A 25,205-nucleotide genomic window follows, 5' to 3' on the forward strand; every position below is an offset into this window, starting at 1 on the left:
ACTGAAGAAAGGTGGATGAAGGAGAAGAAGACTGTGAGACGGTGTCATCAGGGTCACGGTGGAAAAGTTTCGTAAAGCAGAGAGAGAAATAGTTCCAGTGTTTATATTTACCTTCTAAATAACGTCATCTCTACATCTTACACATCCTCAGGATCTTCATACGAATGTCATGTAAAGACAGACAATCAGAAAGAGAGACTAATAGAGAGAGGCAGAAAGACAGACAGACAATAAGAGAGACAGACTGATGGACAGAGAGACTGATAGAGAGAGGCAGAAAGACAGACAGACAATAAGAGAGACAGACTGATGGACAGAGAGACTGATAGAGAGAGGCAGAAAGACAGACAGACAATAAGAGAGACAGACTAATGGAAAGACAGTCAGATAAGACAGACTGACATGGACAAAGAGGCAGACAGACATTCAGAGAGACAGACTGATGGAGAGAGACAGACAGGTGGACAGAGAGAGACTGATGACAAAGACAAAGAGACAGACAGCGATAAGGACAGACAAACAGATAAACAAACAGAGAGCACAGCACAGATAGGCTGACAGAGACTAGTGGACAGACAGATGAACAAACAGACTGAAGGGTGGATAGATGGACAGACAGAGAGGTAGACAGACTGAGAGAGAGACAGGTGGAGACAGAGTGATAGACAGTGATATGGGCAGACAAACAGATGAGCAAATAGACAGACAGAGAGACAGTCTGATGGACAGACAGAGAGACAGTCAGATGGACAGACAGACAGAAAGATAGACAGACAGATGGATAGACAGAGAGACAGTCAGATGGACAGACAGAGAGATCACTGAGTAAACTCTGCTTTGTTTGAATCACATGAGTTCATCACAGTTCTATCCAGATGGTTCCAGATGGTGTAGCCTGGAATTCTGTGAACTCTCCCGGGAGGAGAGAGACGACGTGCCGATTATTCCGGAGCGGTGGACAGAGCGTGACAGTGTGAGACGCGTGTGGGACGTTAACGTGAGGTTTAGTGGGAAAGCGCGCAGCTCTGCAGCAGAAACATGAACACGTTCAGCTGCTCACGTCTGTTCACCTCCCAAAAAAGAGCAGGGTATGAGTGGCATGTGAGGAACGAACCGCCCCAGTCCCTCGCTTTTACCCCCACTACTCTCTTCCCAGAAGTGGTAGAGTGAGCACGCTCTCTCTCTCTCTCTCTCTCTCTCTCTCCCTCTCTCTCTCTCTCTCTCTCTCTCTCTCTCTCTCTCTCTCTCTCTCTCTCTCTCTCTCTCTCTCTCTCTCTCTCTCTCTCTCTCTCTCTCTCTCTCTCTCTCTCTCTCCCTCTCTCTCTCTCTCCCTCTCTCTCTCCCTCTCTCTCTCTCTCTCTCCCTCTCTCTCTCTCTCTCTCTCTCCCTCTCTCTCTCTCTCTCTCTCTCTCTCTCTCTCTCTCTCTCTCTCTCTCTCCCTCTCTCTCTCTCTCTCTCTCTCTCTCCCTCTCTCTCTCTCTCTCTCTCTCTCTCTCCCTCTCTCTCTCTCTCCCTCTCTCTCTCTCTCTCTGATGATGCTTTTGGGAAACTGGCCTGGGTTTAGTTCTCATAATACACTTTAAGATAAATAATTGAATAAGAGGCAGAGTGGAACAGAGTCATCTTCCTCTCCACAGACTCAGATCTTATTTGAATCGACTCACAGTTCGTTTTTCGTCTGTTCTGAGGCTTTGATCTTTCTGTTCTAATGTTTATAAAACTGTATATGAACTACAGCTCTATATCATACAGAGACCACGCCTCCTTCACTAGAACTGACTCACATATAGGCCATGCCTCCTTCAGTAAAACTGACTCACACAGAGGCCACGCCTCCTTCACTAGAACTGACTCACACAGAGGTCACGCCTCCTTAACTAGGAGTGACACACACAGAGGCCACGCCTCCTTCACTAGAACTGACACAGACTTTTGGACTGTACCATCTCGTGTGTTGCCACGGCGTTACATACCACAGCGTCATCAGGGAGCTAACAGAGGCAATAAGAGTCTTAGAGTTAATTTGAGACATGACCTTTGGCTTGTTGATCAGAACACGGCTTTAAGGTGGAGAACTTCTGGGGATACGAGGCTGAGCGAGGGATCAGCAATGATGTCACAGTGTAAGAGAACATGAGGAGGGATGAAAGGGTACAGACAGAGAGAGAGAGAGAGAGAGAGAGAGAGAGAGAGAGTGACAGACAGTGAGAGAGAATGAGAGACAGACAATAAGACAGAGAGAGAGAGAGACAGACAGACAGATAGAGACAGAGAGAGAGAGAGAGGCGGACAGAGAGAGAGTGACAGACAGTGAGAGTGATAGAGAAAAAGAGAGAGACAGACAGAGAGAGAGAGAGACAAACAGATAGAGACAGAGAGAAACAGACAGAGAGAGAGAGACAGACAGATAGGAAAAGGCTGGAGAGGTGAGGTGAGCGTGAGACAGAAAGAGAGACAAGTTCTGAAAATCTGTTGAGTCTGTTGTCCTGAAAATTGCTGTATTTTATTCAGGGAGTGTGAACACATTTCTCTTCCTCTTCATTAACGACAGCCTTAATTAAAAAAAAAAATCCATCGCCATGGTGACATGCAAATGAGTCCGATCCATTAAGCAATTAAAGTGTCTGTTATGAAAGGATAGAAGAGGGGAAATTAAACAGGATGGATGCATACAAACAGACACACACACACACACAATGCTGAGTGTCTGGTCTGTATTTTAAATATTAATAGTGTCACATATTTACACACAGGTCTGTTGTGTGTTGTCACATGATCAGGGTCACACATCTGCAGATGATTCAGCCAGTGGACCATCAGGGTCAGTAAGTCCTTCTCTGCTGCTCTAAACAGCATTGATCTGAATCACTGACTTGCATTTTAATATATTTAATATATTTTTCCATGAATGTGTATTAAATTATTCCCAATAGTCTATTCTCTACATTTCTTAGCTTTTCTCTCGGTTGTGCTGCTTCCAGTAGTGTATATTTATGATAAGAGTATTTATCCAATCATATTTCAGCCAGTGGATGACATCATGTGTTACCAGAGTGAAAGAAATCTGCCTTAAGGCCTTCAGAATCAATAGTGCAGGCGCCCGGAGCTTAAAATAAGTGGCAATGAAACTGTTCCATTAACCAATCAGATTTCGAGTTGGCGTCACTGGGGCCATCTAGCAGGCATACGATTATGTTAGCAATTTCCCGTCCTTTGATTGGATAATTGGAGTAGTCAGAGACAGTGACCCGCCCATATACAGTGTTTCTATATTCACTGTGTCTCATTTCGGATGCTGCGTCCTCCGGAGATTGCAGTTTGCTGCATACGGCATCAAGAATGTCTTTATAGAGAAAAGTAACCGTAATAAAATGGACTATTCCTTGTGAGGTGTGAAATATTGTAGACTGATTTCTTTTTTACTTTGCTATTTAAAGGTTGATTAGTATCTATTGCCGTGGCAATATTTAAGGGGGGCTCAGCCCCCAATGAGGGTATAATAGTAAAAAATAAATAAATAAATAAATAAAATAGGTTTAACTAACAGGGTAAGATGGTAAACTTATTCCACTGTATTGCACAGATGTGTTTAACATTTGAGTAATGAACAAGCCAAATACGAGTGTTCCTGATCACACACACACACACACACACACACACACTTGTCCTCTGATCCTCGCTCTGCGACGCCGCGCTCTGCGGATTGAAGAACGCGCTGAAAGACGGGGAGGAGCCGAAGTCTGCCGCCGTATTCATATGAAATTTAAAGGGGACTGAGGAGATCACCAATTTGTGTAGAGTTTATGGAGAATCACAGAATTTTAGGAGGGCTGAGTAGAAATGGCCTAGCGACGACCAAGGTGGCGTCATAATGATGGTATAGAGGTGGATTAATTTAGGAAGGACACCAGTGAAGGCCTATGTGTGAAACATACAGCCTGCCACTGGATTCAGCTCACCTGTGTGTAGTTCACACCTCTGAGGTCACAGAGCTTTCTCGAGCAGAAGCGTCAGAGACGGGTTTTTAAATAACGCCTTTAAACACAAGCACTCGCCTTTTAACCCCAATGAAAAAAAATTAGGGATAGAAAATTCTGACTGAAGAAGAAAGCAGCTGGAAATCGTCAGTTAAGGTTCATGTTTTTAAATAACCAGAGAAACACTCCATACAGCTGTGCTGAGGAGAAAAGCATCTCACAACACACAACACTGCCCTAACTGATGCTAATTCACCATAACAACCCCGGTCCCATTCCTGTTCCGCCTCCTGAACACAGAGCAAAGACCAAACATCATACATGTCCTCCTCAGACAATGTTCCAGACTGAGAAAAGAAAGGAATAATGGGAATGAATAAAGACGGAGAGATAAAGACTGACACAGAAAGAGGAGAGAAATAAAGACAGAATAAAATAGACAAGAAAAAAGAAAAGGTGAGGAACAAAGAGGAGAAAGAGAGAGAGAAAGAGGGGGGGGGACAGACAGACAGACAGAAAAACAGAGAGAGAGAGAGAAGGAAAGAAGGGGAAAGAGAGAGAGGTGGAGGACTTCCTGTTTACTGGATGCATTATTCTCTCTCATTCTCTGTCTTTCAGTATCACACACACACACAAAGCTTGTGTTCAGGCGAGGGGAAAAGGTTGTGGTGTGTGTGAAGTCGATTTGCATCAGGAAATGATGCTGCTGCAGATGCTTGTATGTACACACACATGCTGTGTGTGTGTGTGAGCAATGGAAAATTCGGTTGATGATAGGTGAGCGTGAAGCAGAGGAAGAGTGCACAAGGTGCAGCGTCTGTTCATCACATTTACACACCACTCTTCACATCCTGCACCACACACACACACACACACACCCTGTTGGTTACACTGCCTTAGTAAAGACCTACATAACGCTCTTCCTACATCATGCCTCAGTAACTAGGACATTTTTTAACTTTTAGTTGGTTGTTGTTTTTATTTTATTTTATTTTATTTTATTTTATTTTATTTTATTTTATTTTATTTTATTTTATTTTAATTAAAGCTGCTGTTTTTATAACATTTTATAAAAAATAAAAATAGTATAACAATTTTTGAAAGAATATAAATATTTTTATATTATAGAAAATATCCAAATTTTCAAGTTACCATCATTCACAGTAACCATGAGAATCTTGAGAACAACAACAGTAATAATAATAATTCAAAATATTAATAATCTGAAAACAAAAAATTAAAACAATAAAAACACTTAGCAAAAATTAATTTATTTATTATTTATTTTCTTTCTTTATTTTTTTATTTCTCCTGTTCACATTTAATCTTTTTTTGTTTGTCGACATTCATTTTATTTCCTTATGTCATCATGGCATTTATGCTAATGAGGAGGGTGTGGCTTGTACACACCAGTAGTACATCATTGGCTGGTTCACATCAGTACATGGTTTATTCGTGTAGCGATCAGTCAGTGAAGTGAAGTGAAGTGAAAGGAATGTTCTAGAAGCTTCTCAGTATGCACACAAACAACACCCCCCCACACACACACAAAGATTAAACACTATCATCTGCTTTAGCTTGTGTTTTGAAAGTTTGTGATTACTGTAATAATTCTGATGTTCCACATAAACCCTGGGTTCTTTTTGTAGGATACCTTGGTGTGTGTGTGTGTTGGTGTGTGTGATGGTGTTTGTTGATTGGTGTTTGAGGTGTTTGATGGTGAAAATCGGTGTGTGTTGGATGTGGTAAGTTGGTGTTCAGTGATAAATGGTGTTGTTGTGATGTTGGTATTTGGATTTGAGTAAAGTGTTTGGTGTTTGATCTCTCTCTCTCTCTCTCTCTCTCTCTTTCTCTCTCTCTCAGCTGAAACAGAATACTCATCGTAATGGGGAAGCAGAACAGCAAGCTCCGTCCCGAGGTGATCCAGGACCTGGTGGAGAGCACTGACTTCACCGAGGAGGAGATTCAGGAGTGGTATAAGGGCTTCCTCCGGGACTGTCCCAGTGGTGCGCTGACCATGGAAGAGTTCAAGAAGATCTACGGCAACTTCTTTCCGTATGGAGACGCGTCCAAATTTGCCGAGCACGTCTTCCGAACCTTCGACGCCAACGGGGACGGGACGATAGACTTCCGAGAGTTTATCATTGCGCTGAGCATCACGTCGCGTGGCCAGCTGGACCAGAAGCTCAAGTGGGCCTTCAGCATGTATGACCTGGACGGCAACGGCTACATCAGCAAGGACGAGATGCTGGAGATCGTACAGGTCGGCATGACAACCTGCTCTTTATTCTGAACCGCAGCGTTTCTCTTCCAGCATGGCTTCTTTACACACAGGAGGGAGTTTAGCGTTTAGCCAATTAACATGAGCAGAATCGATGAGTCAGAGCCACAGCGCTCGGCTCGCCTTCCCAGAGCGGGAAGAAAAGGAACACAGCAGCAGTCTGAAAATAATTGTGATGAAAGTGTGCTAGCTTGACACTAATGCACCAATTATCCTCTGCATCCAGAGCGAAAGCACAAACAGCTGGTGCTCATCATCTCCATCCCACTCGCTGTCACTCATATAACCGGCTCAGCAAAATACTGTACATTAGAGCAGAGCTACAGGAAGTGAGCTAACGTCCTGTGGAAAAAAAATCCAGAATGAGAGTGTTCGATAAAAACAAATCCAACATCACATACCAGAAACATTCTGCATCAAACACCAGCAAACACCTCAAAGCACTCAACGTTTTCTTTGCTTTATATTGTTCTTTATATTAACAATAAGACACAAGATTCAGCTTGACTGAACACAATCACCAGCAAACACCACTAATCACCAACAAACACCACTAATCACCAACAATCAGCAACAAATACCAGCAAACACCACTAAACACCAACAAACACTACCAATCACCAACAAACATTTTCAAACACCAACAATCACCCACAAACACTACCAATCACCACTACCAAGAACAATCACCAACAAATGCCAACAAATACCAATCAAACACTAACGATCACCAAACACCTACAATCACCAACAGACACTTGCAAACACCAACAAACACCATTAATCACCACTACAAATAACAATCATCAACAAATACCAACAAACACCACCAATCACCACTACCAACAACAATAACCAACAAACACCACTAATCACCAACAAACTAACATTCACCAACAAACACTGCTAATCACCAACAATCACCTACATACCTTAACGAACACCACTAATCACCACTACCAACAACAAACATCAACAAATACCAACAAACACCACCAATCACCAATAAACACTAACAATCACCAACAAACAACTGCATACTAATAACCAGCAAATTCTACTAATCACCAACAATCACCTACATACACCAGAAATCACAAACAAATACCAACAAACACCAGCAGACACAATCAGAACATTACCAAAATTGATTATTACATAACAACCGATAAACACCAACATTTATCAAATATAAACATCCAATAATTAACATCAGATACCAACAAATATCATCAAACACCTTCATCATCAAAACATAAACCTTTCATATTTAGCATCAAGTACTAGCCAATACCAAAAAACATCAGCATCCGAAAACACCAGCATTTACCATCAAACACCAACATATACCATCAAACATCAGCATTCAACATCAAACACCAGCATTCACCATCAAACACCATCATTTACCATCAAACACCAGCATCCACAAACACCATCATTTACCATCAAACACCAGCATTCACCATCAAACACCATCATTTACCATCAAACACCAGCATCCACAAACACCATCATTTACCATCAAACACCAGCATTCACCATCAAACACCAGCATCCACAAACACCAGCATTCACCATCAAACATCAGCATCCGAAAACACCACATTTACCATCAAACACCAGCATTCACCATCAAACACCATCATTTACCATCAAACACCAGCATTCACCATCAAACACCATCATTTACCATCAAACACCAGCATTCACCATCAAACACCAGCATTTACCATCAAACACCAGCATCCACAAACACCATCATTTACCATCAAACACCAGCATCTGAAAACACCACATTTACCATCAAACACCAGCATTCACCATCAAACACCATCATTTACCATCAAACACCAGCATTCACCATCAAACACCAGCATTTACCATCAAACACCAGCATCCACAAACACCATCATTTACTATCAAACACCAGCATCCACAAACACCAGCATTTACCATCAAACACCAGCATTCACAAATACCAGCATTTGCCATCAAACACCAACATATACCATCAAACATCAGCATTTACCATCAAACGCAAGCATCCACAAACACCAGCATTTACCATCAAACACCAGCATTCACCATCAAACACCAGCATTCACAAACACCAGCATTTACATTCAAACACCAGCATTCACCATCAAACACCAGCATCCACAAACACCAGCATTTATCATCAAACACCAGCATTCACAAACACCAGCATTTACCATCAAACACCAGCATCCACAAACACCAGCATTTACCATCAAACACCAACATATACCATCAAACATCAGCATTTACCATCAAACATCAGCATTTGCCATCAAACATCAGCATTCACCATCAAACACCAGCATTTACCATCAAACACCAGCATCCACAAACACCATCATTTACCATCAAACACCAGCATCCACAAACACCAGCATTTACCATCAAACATCAGCATTTGCCATCTAACATCAGCATTCACCATCAAACACCAGCATTCACCATCAAACACCAGCATCCACAAACACCAGCATTCACCATCAAACACCAGCATCCACAAACACCAGCATTTACCATCAAACACCAACATATACCATCAAACATCAGCATTTACCATCAAACATCAGCATTTGCCATCAAACATCAGCATTCACCATCAAACACCATTATTTACCATCAAACACCATCATTTACCATCAAACACCAGCATTTACCATTAAACACCAGCATCCACAAACACCAGCATTCACCATCAAACACCAGCATCCACAAACACCAGCATTTACCATCAAACACCATCATTTACCATCAAACACCAGCATCCACAAACACCAGCATTTACCATCAAACATCAGCATCCACAAACACCAGCATTTACCATCAAACATCAGCATTTGCCATCTAACATCAGCATTCACCATCAAACACCAGCATTCACCATCAAACACCAGCATTTACCATCAAACACCAACATATACCATCAAACACCAGCATCCACAAACACCAGCATTTACCATCAAACACCAGCATTCACAAACACCAGCATTTGCCATCAAACACCAACATATACCATCAAACATCAGCATTTACCATCAAACGCAAGCATCCACAAACACCAGCATTTACCATCAAACACCAGCATTCACCATCAAACACCAGCATTCACAAACACCAGCATTTACATTCAAACACCAGCATTCACCATCAAACACCAGCATCCACAAACACCAGCATTTATCATCAAACACCAGCATTCACAAACACCAGCATTTACCATCAAACACCAGCATCCACAAACACCAGCATTTACCATCAAACACCAACATATACCATCAAACATCAGCATTTACCATCAAACATCAGCATTTGCCATCAAACATCAGCATTCACCATCAAACACCAGCATTTACCATCAAACACCAGCATCCACAAACACCATCATTTACCATCAAACACCAGCATCCACAAACACCAGCATTTACCATCAAACATCAGCATTTGCCATCTAACATCAGCATTCACCATCAAACACCAGCATTCACCATCAAACACCAGCATCCACAAACACCAGCATTCACCATCAAACACCAGCATCCACAAACACCAGCATTTACCATCAAACACCAACATATACCATCAAACATCAGCATTTACCATCAAACATCAGCATTTGCCATCAAACATCAGCATTCACCATCAAACACCATTATTTACCATCAAACACCATCATTTACCATCAAACACCAGCATTTACCATTAAACACCAGCATCCACAAACACCAGCATTCACCATCAAACACCAGCATCCACAAACACCAGCATTTACCATCAAACACCATCATTTACCATCAAACACCAGCATCCACAAACACCAGCATTTACCATCAAACATCAGCATCCACAAACACCAGCATTTACCATCAAACACCAGCATCCACAAACACCAGCATTCACCATCAAACATCAGCATCTGAAAACACCAGCATTCACCATCAAACATCAGCATCCGAAAACACCAGCATTTACCATCAAACACCAGCATTCACCATCAAACACCAGCATTTACCATCAAACATCAGCATCCGAAAACACCAGCATTTACCATCAAACACCAACATATACCATCAAACATCAGCATTCAACATCAAACGCCAGCATTCACCATCAAACACCAGCATTTACCATCAAACACCAGCATTTACCATCAAACACCAGCATTTACCATCAAACATCAGCATCCGAAAACACCAGCATTTACCATCAAACACCAACATATACCATCAAACATCAGCATTCAACATCAAACACCAGCATTCACCATCAAACACCATCATTTACCATCAAACACCAGCATCCACAAACACCATCATTTACCATCAAACACCAGCATTCACCATCAAACACCAGCATTTACCATCCAACACCAGCATTTACCATCAAACACCAGCATCCACAAACACCAGCATTCACCATCAAACATCAGCATCCGAAAACACCAGCATTCACCATCAAACATCAGCATCTGAAAACACCACATTTACCATCAAACACCAGCATTCACCATCAAACACCAGCATTTACCATCAAACACCAGCATTCACCATCAAACACCATCATTTACCATCAAACACCAGCATTCACCATCAAACACCATCATTTACCATCAAACACCAGCATTCACCATCAAACACCATCATTTACCATCAAACACCAGCATTCACCATCAAACACCATCATTTACCATCAAACACCAGCATTCACCATCAAACACCATCATTTACCATCAAACACCAGCATTCACCATCAAACACCAGCATTTACCATCAAACACCAGCATCCACAAACACCATCATTTACCATCAAACACCAGCATCCACAAACACCAGCATTTACCATCAAACACCAGCATTCACAAACACCAGCATTTACCATCAAACACCAAAATATACCATCAAACATCAGCATTTACCATCAAACACCAAAATATACCATCAAACATCAGCATTTACCATCAAACATCAGCATTTACCATCAAACATCAGCATTCACCATCAAACACCAGCATTTACCATCAAACACCAGCATCCACAAACACCATTATTTACCATCAAACACCATCATCCACAAACACCATCATTTACCATCAAACACCAGCATTTGCCATCTAACATCAGCATTCACCATCAAACACCAGCATTCACCATCAAACACCAGCATCCACAAACACCAGCATTCACCATCAAACACCAGCATCCACAAACACCAGCATTCACCATCAAATACCAGCATCCACAAACACCAGCATTTACCATCAAACACCAACATATACCATCAAACATCAGCATTTACCATCAAACATCAGCATTTGCCATCAAACATCAGCATTCACCATCAAACACCAGCATTTACCATCAAACACCAACATATACCATCAAACATCAGCATTTACCATCAAACATCAGCATTTGCCATCAAACATCAGCATTCACCATCAAACACCAGCATTTACCATCAAACACCAGCATCCACAAACACCATCATTTACCATCAAACACCAGCATCCACAATCACCAGTATTTACCATCAAACATCAGCATATAGCATCAAACACCATCATCCACAAACACCATCATTTACCATCAAACACCAGCATCCACAAACACCAGCATTTACCATCAAACACCAGCATTCACCATCAAACACCAGCATTCACAAACACCATCATTTACCATCAAACACCAGCATCCACAAACACCAGCATTTACCATCAAACACCATCATTTACCATCAAACACCATCATTTACCATCAAACACCAGCATCCACAAACATCAGCATTTACCATCAAACATCAGCATCCACAAACATCAGCATTCACCATCAAACACCAGCATCCACAAACACCAGCATTCACCATCAAACATCAGCATCCGAAAACACCAGCATTCACCATCAAACATCAGCATCCGAAAACACCACATTTACCATCAAACACCAGCATTCACCATCAAACACCAGCATTTACCATCAAATACCAGCATCCACAAACACCAGCATTTACCATCAAACACCAGCATTCACCATCAAACACCATCATTTACCATCAAACACCAGCATTCACAAACACCAGCATTTACCATCAAACACCATCATTTCCCATCAAACGCAAGCATCCACAAACACCAGCATTCACCATCAAATACCAGCATCCACAAACACCAGCATTTACCATCAAACACCAACATATACCATCAAACATCAGCATTTACCATCAAATGTAAGCATCCACAAACACCAGCATTCACCATCAAACACCAGCATCCACAAACACCAGCATTCACCATCAAACACCAGCATCCACAAACACCAGCATTTACCATCAAACACCAACATATACCATCAAACATCAGCATTTACCATCAAACATCAGCATTTGCCATCAAACATCAGCATTCACCATCAAACACCAGCATTTACCATCAAACACCAGCATCCACAAACACCATCATTTACCATCAAACACCAGCATCCACAATCACCAGTATTTACCATCAAACATCAGCATATAGCATCAAACACCATCATCCACAAACACCATCATTTACCATCAAACACCAGCATCCACAAACACCAGCATTTACCATCAAACACCAGCATTCACCATCAAACACCAGCATTCACCATCAAACACCAGCATCCACAAACACCATCATTTACCATCAAACACCAGCATCCACAAACACCAGCATTTACCATCAAACACCATCATTTACCATCAAACACCATCATTTACCATCAAACACCAGCATCCACAAACATCAGCATTTACCATCAAACATCAGCATCCACAAACATCAGCATTCACCATCAAACACCAGCATCCACAAACACCAGCATTCACCATCAAACATCAGCATCCGAAAACACCAGCATTTACCATCAAACACCAGCATTTACCATCAAATACCAGCATCCACAAACATCAGCATTTACCATCAAACACCAGCATTCACCATCAAACACCATCATTTACCATCAAACACCAGCATTCACAAACACCAGCATTTACCATCAAACACCATCATTTCCCATCAAACGCAAGCATCCACAAACACCAGCATTCACCATCAAATACCAGCATCCACAAACACCAGCATTTACCATCAAACACCAACATATACCATCAAACATCAGCATTTACCATCAAACATCAGCATTTGCCATCAAACATCAGCATTCACCATCAAACATCAGCATTCACCATCAAACACCAGAATTTACCATCAAACATCAGCATTTGCCATCAAACATCAGCATTCACCATCAAACATCAGCATTTACCATCAAACGCAAGCATCCACAAACACCAGCATTCACCATCAAATACCAGCATCCACAAACACCAGCATTTACCATCAAACACCAACATATACCATCAAACATCAGCATTTACCATCAAACATCAGCATTTGCCATCAAACATCAGCATTCACCATCAAACACCAGCATTTACCATCAAACACCAGCATCCACAAACACCATCATTTACCATCAAACACCAGCATCCACAATCACCAGTATTTACCATCAAACATCAGCATATAGCATCAAACACCATCATCCACAAACACCATCATTTACCATCAAACACCAGCATCCACAAACACCAGCATTTACCATCAAACACCAGCATTCACCATCAAACACCAGCATCCACAAACACCATCATTTACCATCAAACACCAGCATCCACAAACACCAGCATTTACCATCAAACACCATCATTTACCATCAAACACCATCATTTACCATCAAACACCAGCATCCACAAACATCAGCATTTACCATCAAACATCAGCATCCACAAACATCAGCATTCACCATCAAACACCAGCATCCACAAACACCAGCATTCACCATCAAACATCAGCATCCGAAAACACCAGCATTCACCATCAAACATCAGCATCCGAAAACACCACATTTACCATCAAACACCAGCATTCACCATCAAACACCAGCATTTACCATCAAATACCAGCATCCACAAACACCAGCATTTACCATCAAACACCATCATTTACCATCAAACACCATCATTTACCATCAAACACCAGCATCCACAAACATCAGCATTTACCATCAAACATCAGCATCCACAAACATCAGCATTCACCATCAAACACCAGCATCCACAAACACCAGCATTCACCATCAAACATCAGCATCCGAAAACACCAGCATTTACCATCAAACACCAGCATTTACCATCAAATACCAGCATCCACAAACACCAGCATTTACCATCAAACACCAGCATTCACCATCAAACACCATCATTTACCATCAAACACCAGCATTCACAAACACCAGCATTTACCATCAAACACCATCATTTCCCATCAAACGCAAGCATCCACAAACACCAGCATTCACCATCAAATACCAGCATCCACAAACACCAGCATTTACCATCAAACACCAACATATACCATCAAACATCAGCATTTACCATCAAACATCAGCATTTGCCATCAAACATCAGCATTCACCATCAAACACCAGCATTTACCATCAAACATCAGCATTTGCCATCAAACACCAGCATTTACCATCAAACGCAAGCATCCACAAACACCAGCATTCACCATCAAATACCAGCATCCACAAACACCAGCATTTACCATCAAACACCAACATATACCATCAAACATCAGCATTTACCATCAAACATCAGCATTTGCCATCAAACATCAGCATTCACCATCAAACACCAGCATTTACCATCAAACACCAGCATCCACAAACACCATCATTTACCATCAAACACCATCATCCACAAACACCATCATTTACCATCAAACACCAGCATCCACAAACACCAGCATTTACCATCAAACACCAGCATTCACCATCAAACACCAGCATCCACAAACACCATCATTTACCATCAAACACCAGCATCCACAAACACCAGCATTTACCATCAAACACCATCATTTACCATCAAACACCATCATTTACCATCAAACACCAGCATCCACAAACATCAGCATTTACCATCAAACATCAGCATCCACAAACATCAGCATTCACCATCAAACACCAGCATCCACAAACACCAGCATTCACCATCAAACATCAGCATCCGGAAACACCAGCATTCACCATCAAACACCAGCATTTACCATCAAACACCAGCATTCACCATCAAACACCAGCATTTACCATCAAATACCAGCATCCACAAACACCAGCATTTACCATCAAACACCAGCATTCACCATCAAACATCAGCATCCGAAAACACCACATTTACCATCAAACACCAGCATCCACAAACACCAGCATCCACAAACACCAGCATTTACCATCAAACACCAGCATATACCATCAAACATCAGCATTTACCATCAAACATCAGCATCCACAAACACCAGCATATACCATCAAACACCAGCATATACCAAACACCATCATCCACAAACACCAGTATATACCATCAAACACCAGCATATACCATCAAACACCAGCATCCACAAACACCAGCATTTACCATCAAACACCAGCATATACCATCAAACATCAGCATTTACCATCAAACATCAGCATCCACAAACACCAGCATATACCATCAAACACCAGCATATACCAAACACCATCATCCACAAACACCAGTATATACCATCAAACACCAGCATATACCATCACACACCAGCATCCACAAACACCAGCGTTTACCATCAAACGTGAGCATCCACAAACACCAGCATTCACCATCAAACATCAGCATTTACCATCAAACATCAGCATCCACAAACACCAGCATATACCATCAAACACCAGCATATACCATCAAACACCAGCATATACCATCAAACACCAGCATCCACAAACACCAGCATATACCATCAAACACCAGCATATACCATCAAACACCATCATCCACAAACACCATCTTTCACCATCAAACACCAGCATCCACAAACACCAGCATATACCATCAATCACCATCATCCACAAACATCAGCATTTACCATCAAACACCAGCATCCACAAACACCAGCGTTTACCATCAAACGTGAGCATCCACAAACACCAGCATTTACCATCAAACACCAGCATTCACCATCAAACACCAGCATTTACATTCAAACACCAGCATTCACAAACACCAGCATTTACCATCAAACACCAACATATACCATCAAACATCAGCATTTGCCATCAAACACCATCATTTACCATCAAACACCAGCATTTGCCATCAAACACCAGCATCCACAAACACCATCATTTACCATCAAACACCAGCATCCACAAACACCAGCATTTACCATCAAACACCACCATCCACAAACACCAGCATTTACCATCAAACGCAAGCATCCACAAACACCAGCACATACCATCAAACACCAGCATCCAGAAACACCAACATTTACCATCAAACACCAGCATTTACCATCAAACACCAGTATATACCATCAAACACCAGCATTTACCATCAAACACCAGCATTTACCATCAAACACCAGCATCCACAAACACAATCATTTACCATCAAACACCAGCATCCACAAACACCAGCATTTACCATCAAACACCAGCATTTACCATCAAACACCACCATCCACAAACACCAGCATTTACCATCAAACACAAGCATCCACAAACACCAGCACATACCATCAAACACCAGCATCCAGAAACACCATCATTTACCATCAAACACCAGCATTTACCATCAAACACCAGTATATACCATCAAACACCAGCATTTACCATCAAACACCAGCATTTACCATCAAACACCAGCATCCACAAACATAGACAGTGTAATAGACAATAAATATGTTCGAAGATGAGTGTTGGTGTTTAAAACACTGGTGTAACTGGCTTGTGATGGTAAAGCTGGTGTTCAGGGTTGTATGTTGATCTGCGAAGGGGAATGTTGCTGCTCAGTGGTGTTTAGTAATGGGGAGTGTGTTATTGAAATGGTGGTGTTTGGGAATGTTGGAGTTTTAAGGTGTTTGATGAAGAATGTCAATATTTGAGGAATCCTAGTGTTTAATTTATAAGAAATTTAGTGTTTGAGGAATCCTGGTTTGTGATGTTTAAGAACGTTAGTATTTGAGGAATCCTGATGTTTAAGAATGTTGATGTTTGAGGACTCCTAGAATCCTAAAGTTTAAGAATGTTGATGTTTGAGGAATCCTGATGTTTAAGAATGTTGGTGTTTGAGGAATCCTGGTGTTTAAGAATGTTGGTGTTTGAGGAATCCTGGTGTTTAAGAATGTTGGTGTTTGAGGAATCCTGATGTTTAAGAATGTTGATGTTTGAGGAATCCTGGTGTTTAAGAATGTTGGTGTTTGAGGAATCCTGGTGTTTAAGAATGTTGGTGTTTGAGGAATCCTGATGTTTAAGAATGTTGGTGTTTGAGGAATCCTGATGTTTAAGAATGTTGGTGTTTGAGGAATCCTGGTGTTTAAGAATGTTGGTGTTTGAGGAATCCTGGTGTTTAAGAATGTTGGTGTTTGAGGAATCCTGGTGTTTAAGAATGTTGGTGTTTGAGGAATCCTGGTGTTTAAGAATGTTGGTGTTTGAGGAATCCTGGTGTTTAAGAATGTTGGTGTTTGAGGAATCCTGATGTTTAAGAATGTTGGTGTTTGAGGAATCCTGGTGTTTAAGAATGTTGGTGTTTGAGGAATCCTGGTGTTTAAGAATGTTGGTGTTTGAGGAATCCTGGTGTTTAAGAATGTTGGTGTTTGAGGAATCCTGGTGTTTAAGAATGTTGGTGTTTGAGGAATCCTGGTGTTTAAGAATGTTGATGTTTGAGGAATCCTGGTGTTTAAGAATGTTGGTGTTTGAGGAATCCTGGTGTTTGTTGTTTAAGAATGTTGGTATTTGTTAGTGTTTGAAGGTAAGACAAGAGATGGTGTTTGTTGGTGTTTAGTGTGACGCCGTCTCAGAGAGGTGAGAGGGATTTATGAGAGTGAAGCGTAAACACTTCGAGGTCTTGAAACACCTCGCTCACGTCATATTACTGACCTGACAAACAAACACTGCCATCTGGACTCTGGTTAAGTTTTATTCCAGAGAACCCTGCTCTCCATTCGAACCCGAGACTCATTCCACACACTGTTATATTACAGATTCATCTGTTTCAGATGTAGATGTTTCCTCTTGGTTGGTTTGTTACATCTTTGTTCTGGTCTCCTCAGGCTATCTATAAGATGGTGTCATCGGTGATGAAGATGCCGGAGGATGAATCCACACCGGAGAAAAGAACGGAGAAAATCTTCCGGCAGATGGATAAAAACCGTGATGGTGAGTGGACACACACTTCTGTCTAATTATCACCAGAGTCTGACCTCACTGACCATCATGTAGCTGAATGAACACAAATCCACACACACACAATACAACACTGGGTGATAATCCGAAAAATATACAATCATACACAACCACACACAACTGTACACTATCATACACAACCACACACAACTGTACACAATCATACGCAACCACACACTACTGTACACTATCATACACAACCACACACAACTGTACACTATCATACACAACCACACAACTGTACACAATCATACGCAACCACACACTACTGTACACTATCATACACAACCACACAACTGTACACAATCATACGCAACCACACACTACTGTACACTATCATACACAACCACACACAACTGTACACTATCATACACAACCACACAACTGTACACAATCATACACAACCACACACAACTGTACACTATCACACACAACCACACACAACTGTACACTATCACACACAACCACACACAACTGTACACTATCATACACAACCACACACTACTGTACACTATCACACACAACCACACACAACTGTACACTATCACACACAACCACACACTACTGTACACTATCATACACAACCACACACAACTGTACACTATCATACACAACCACACACAACTGTACACTATCATACACAACCACACAACTGTACACAATCATATGCAACCACACACAACTGTACACTATCATACACAACCACACACAACTGTACACTATCATACACAACCACACACAACTGTACACTATCATACACAACCACACACAACTGTACACTATCATACACAACCACACACTACTGTACACTATCATACACAACCACACACAACTGTACACTATCATACACAACCACACACAACTGTACACTATCATACACAACCACACAACTGTACACAATCATACGCAACCACACACAACTGTACACTATCATACACAACCACACACAACTGTACACTATCATACACAACCACACAACTGTACACAATCATACGCAACCACACACAACTGTACACTATCATACACAACCACACAACTGTACACAATCATACACAACCACACACAACTGTACACTATCATACACAACCACACACAACTGTACACAATCATACACAACCACACACAACTGTACACTATCATACACAACCACACACAACTGTACACAATCATACACAACCACACACTACTGTACACTATCATACACAACCACACACAACTGTACACTATCATACGCAACCACACACAACTGTACACTACCATACACAACCACACACAACTATACACAATCATACACAACCACACACAACTGTACACAATCATACACAACCACACACAACTGTACACTATCATACACAACCACACAACTGTACACAATCATACACAACCATACACAACTGTACACTATCATACACAACCATACACAACTGTACATAATCATACACAACCACACACAACTGTACACTATCATACACAACCACACACAACTGTACATAATCATACACAACCACACACAACTGTACACAACTGTACATAATCATACACAACCATACACAACCACACACAACCACACACAACTATACACAACTGTACATAATCATACACAACCACACACTACTGTACATAATCATACACAACCATACACAACTGTACACTACCATACACAACCACACACAACCACACACAACTATACACAACTGTACATAATCATACAAAACCACACACTACTGTACACTTTCATACACAACCACACACTACTGTACACTTTCATACACAACCACACACAACTGTACACTATCATACACAACCACACACAACCACACACAACTATACACAACTGTACATAATCATACACAACCACACACTACTTTACATAATCATACACAACCATACACAACTGTACACTACTATACACAACCACACACAACCACACACAACCACACACAACTATACACAACTGTACATAATCATACAAAACCACACACTACTGTACACTTTCATACACAACCACACACTACTGTACACTTTCATACACAACCACACACAACTGTACACTATCATACACAACCACACACAACTATACACAACTGTACATAATCATACACAACCACACACTACTTTACATAATCATACACAACCATACACAACTGTACACTATCATACACAACCACACACAACCATACACAACTGTACATAATCATACACAACCATACACAAGTGTACACTATCATACACAACCACACACAACTGTACATAATCATACACAACCACACACTACTGTACACTTTCATACACAACCACACACTACTGTACACTTTCATACAGAACCACACACTACTGTACACTATCATACACAACCACACACAACTGTACACTACCATACACAACCACACACAACCACACACAACTGTACACAATCATACACAACCACACACAACTGTACACTACCATACACAACCACACACAACCACACACAACTATACACAATCATACACAACCACACACAACTGTACACAATCATACACAACCACACACTACTGTACACTACCATACACAACCACACACAACCACACACGACTATACACAATCATACACAACCATACACAACTGTACATAATCATACACAACCACACACAACCATACACAACTGTACATAATCATACACAACCATACACAACTGTACACTATCATACACAACCACACACAACTGTACATAATCATACACAACTATACACTATCAAACACAACCACACACAACTATACACTATCATACACAACCACACACAACCATACACAACTGTACATAATCATACACAACCATACACAACTGTACACTATCATACACAACCACACACAACTGTACATAATCATACACAACTATACACTATCAAACACAACCACACACAACTATACACTATCATACACAACTATACACTATCATACACAACCACACACAACTATACACTATCAAACACAACCACACACAACTATACACTATCATACACAACTGTACACTATCATACACAACCACACACTACTGTACACTATCATACACAACCACACACAACCATACACAACTGTACATAATCATACACAACCATACACAACTGTACACAATCATACACAACCACACACAACTGTACATAATCATACACAACTATACACTATCAAACACAACCACACACAACTATACACTATCATACACAACCACACACAACCATACACAACTGTACATAATCATACACAACCATACACAACTGTACACTATCATACACAACCACACACAACTGTACATAATCATACACAACTATACACTATCAAACACAACCACACACAACTATACACTATCATACACAACTATACACTATCATACACAACCACACACAACTATACACTATCAAACACAACCACACACAACTATACACTATCATACACAACTGTACACTATCATACACAACCACACACTACTGTACACTATCATACACAACCACACACAACCATACACAACTGTACACTATCATACACAACCATACACAACTGTACACAATCATACACAACCATACACAACTGTACACAATCATACACAACCACACACAACTGTACATAATCATACACAACCATACACAACTGTACACAATCATACACAACCACACACAACTGTACATAATCATACACAACCACACACAACCACACACAACTGTACATAATCATACACAACCACACACAACTGTACATAATCATACACAACTATACACTATCATACACAACCACACACAACTATACACTATCATACACAACTATACACTATCATACACAACCACACACAACTATACACTATCATACACAACTGTACACTATCATACACAACCACACACTACTGTACACTATCATACACAACCACACACAACTATACTATTATACACAACTGTACACTATCATACACAACCACACACAACTGTACACTATCATACACAACCACACACAACTGTACACTATCATACACAACCACACACAACTGTACACTATCATACACAACCACACACAACTGTACACTATCATACACAACCACACACAACTGTACACTATCATACACAATCATTAAAGAATAAATAAGAATAAAATTAAAATTAGGAAAAGAATATTCTCCAATAAAAACAGGTAGGAACCAGGAGAAATACATAGAACATGAAAAATATAAAATTTAAAATAGATGTTTTATGTTCAGTATTGGGTCAGAAGTGACCTTTGAACCCTGTGTGTGTGTGTGTGTATGTGTGTGTGCGCCAGGTAAACTGTCTTTGGAGGAGTTTGTGGAAGGAGCGAAGAACGATCCATCCATCGTGCGGCTCCTACAGTGTGACCCGAGCAGCGCAGGGCAGTAAGGAGCAGAGCCACGCCCCCTCCTGCATGACCTCAACACTGCAGCTCTCCTTCAACCTCAACACACATACACACACATCAGTGTGAGCACCAACCAGGAGCTGTCTGCTTAGAGAAACACACACACACACACACACACACACACATGGACTCAGTGACTGGAGTGAATCCCTCCGTTTTGGTGCACACGCACTGAGACAGGAAATGGCACCCTCACACAGGAAGTGCTGGTGTAAGATGTACATTTTGTGTAATATACAGTAGAGTATGAGTTCTGCTCCGGTCCGATGACCTCTGGGAAATGTTGAAAAAAAAAGATCAGTAAGGTAGTTTAGTTAGCGACGTCAATTTTATTAGCCACCAGTTTGTACGTTTTTTTTTGCCCTACAGATGGACGTGTTAACCTCACTCGAACACAGAGCTCGGATTAGACACACAGCTGAAGTCAGATACAAAGGAAAATGTATTAAACGTGTGTGTGTGTGTGTGTGACATGAAAACGTGTGCCTGCTCATGGATGGTGAAGATGTGACTCAAAAACTCGCTGTTATTGTCCTGTAGAGTAGGAGAGAAATACGAGGCGTCCAGTGCTGAGGTGACCACAGTAACGCGCGAATACGCTAGCCACTTCACTAACATTAGCCAGCTAGCATTAACCTAAGCGCTTTAGCAGTATTTATCACATCTTACATCTAAGTTACATGAAGCTACGCTATGTTACGTTACTCCCCCCTGAGGTGTTATATTCCTGTTACGCCACACCAATTCGCTACCACTGGAATTTATTAAGAGCTACGTCATCACTTACTTTTTATCTGTCTCACGTTCTAGCTGTCTTCCAGAAACGCTGCATCAACACCTCTGTACAGGAAGTGGAAAACCGTGAGCTGTTACTATAGAAACGCTAAGGTATTTAGCAGCGCCGTGGTGTAAAGCGGGTGTGTTCGCTAACGATAGTACTAGTGTTAAAAAGCTCCGCCCCCTTTCCTGAGCACCAGGAAACTGGGGACACAAATCTTTCTCAGGATCTTCTTCGTGCTTTGATTAGATTTGACATTTTATCACTTTTATCCGCTGTCTGAGAGAAGCAGAGTCGTGGCGGCAAGCTAACCACTAACACATCTAACACGTCTAATCACGTTTCTGATACACTGTGATCGGCTCTTTTTTTATTTTAATTTTTGGATCAGACCTCTGTCAGCTTTATTTGGTTTTTTGATTTCGTCCGGTTCGTGTTCGCTTGGAATATCAGAAAATGTTTTTGTACTTGAATGCACAGCTAACAGCGAGACAGAGACTTATCTTAAATAGATAGATAGATAGATAGATAGATAGATAGATAGATAGATAGATAGATAGATAGATAGATAGATAGATAGATAGATAACAAAAATAGAAAGATGTTTTACGCCTAAATATCCGCATCACCCGATTTGTACTGGAGTGAAGTTTCCTTTCTGTCAGCACATAGCATCGAGCGGCTGACTAGCCTGGTTAGCTAGCGACATAAACATGACAGTCACGTACGTGAGCAGCGTCACTCGGCCGCTTAGCATCAGATCATCCTCACGATCAGAGTTCTTCATATCTGATGGATGACTCCTGCAGTGAACGCAGAAATTAAAGTATCAGAGAGAGAAAATAAATTCTATTTATATTTAAATGTAGGAAATATTTATTCTTCTTCTTCTCGGTGTGTTTGTCGCACTCTGAGATGTTTAATTGACTTGTTTGTTTGTTTGTTTTGTTTATTTGATGTGAATGATGATGTTTAATGTCCACTGTCACGTGAGGCTTGCTTCGTTCAATGTGAAAGAAAGATATTTAAAAAAAATCATTTTATGCACAACTTTATTTTATAAATGTTCCAGATGAATTATAAATGGAATTTTACTGGCTGTGTGTCTGCTTCTTTTTTTTATTCACTTGTTGATTAGCCACAGGATGAAGAATGCTAGCGTGTTTATATTGTAATTAACATGTAGCTAGCGTTAATTAGCGTCAGTTACTCAGATTACAGCCTTATACACACTGACAACTGGATTTAGCGACATCGGCTAAGCTAGCATGCTAACACACATACAGCTAGCTTAGCTAATGTTACGTTGTCAGCAGTAGCCAATGAAGTCGCTATTCGAGCCGTACCATGTTTTTGTACTGCGCGTGCGCGACATTGCTGTAACTGAGACATGGAGGTTTGGGTTGTGAAAACGGGTTTTGACCAACAGAGGG

At 41.0% G+C, this 25,205-nt stretch overlaps 1 protein-coding gene across 1 annotated transcript in view; it reads left to right on the plus strand.

Moving 5' to 3' along the window:
* ncaldb (neurocalcin delta b) overlaps positions 1-24,351 on the plus strand; it is a 29,770-nt gene extending 5,419 nt beyond the window's left edge. Inside the window, exons 2-4 of the mRNA XM_058377227.1 lie at positions 5,841-6,240; positions 18,464-18,569; positions 22,881-24,351. Of these exons, the coding sequence (XP_058233210.1) occupies positions 5,863-6,240; positions 18,464-18,569; positions 22,881-22,975 (579 nt within the window). The 5' untranslated portion in view covers positions 5,841-5,862 and the 3' untranslated portion in view covers positions 22,976-24,351. The remainder of the gene's footprint in view (positions 1-5,840; positions 6,241-18,463; positions 18,570-22,880) is intronic.
* The last annotated feature ends 854 nt before the right edge of the window (positions 24,352-25,205 follow it).

This window comes from Hemibagrus wyckioides, linkage group LG24 (genome assembly GCF_019097595.1).
Source record: "Hemibagrus wyckioides isolate EC202008001 linkage group LG24, SWU_Hwy_1.0, whole genome shotgun sequence".
Taxonomy (NCBI): domain Eukaryota; kingdom Metazoa; phylum Chordata; class Actinopteri; order Siluriformes; family Bagridae; genus Hemibagrus; species Hemibagrus wyckioides.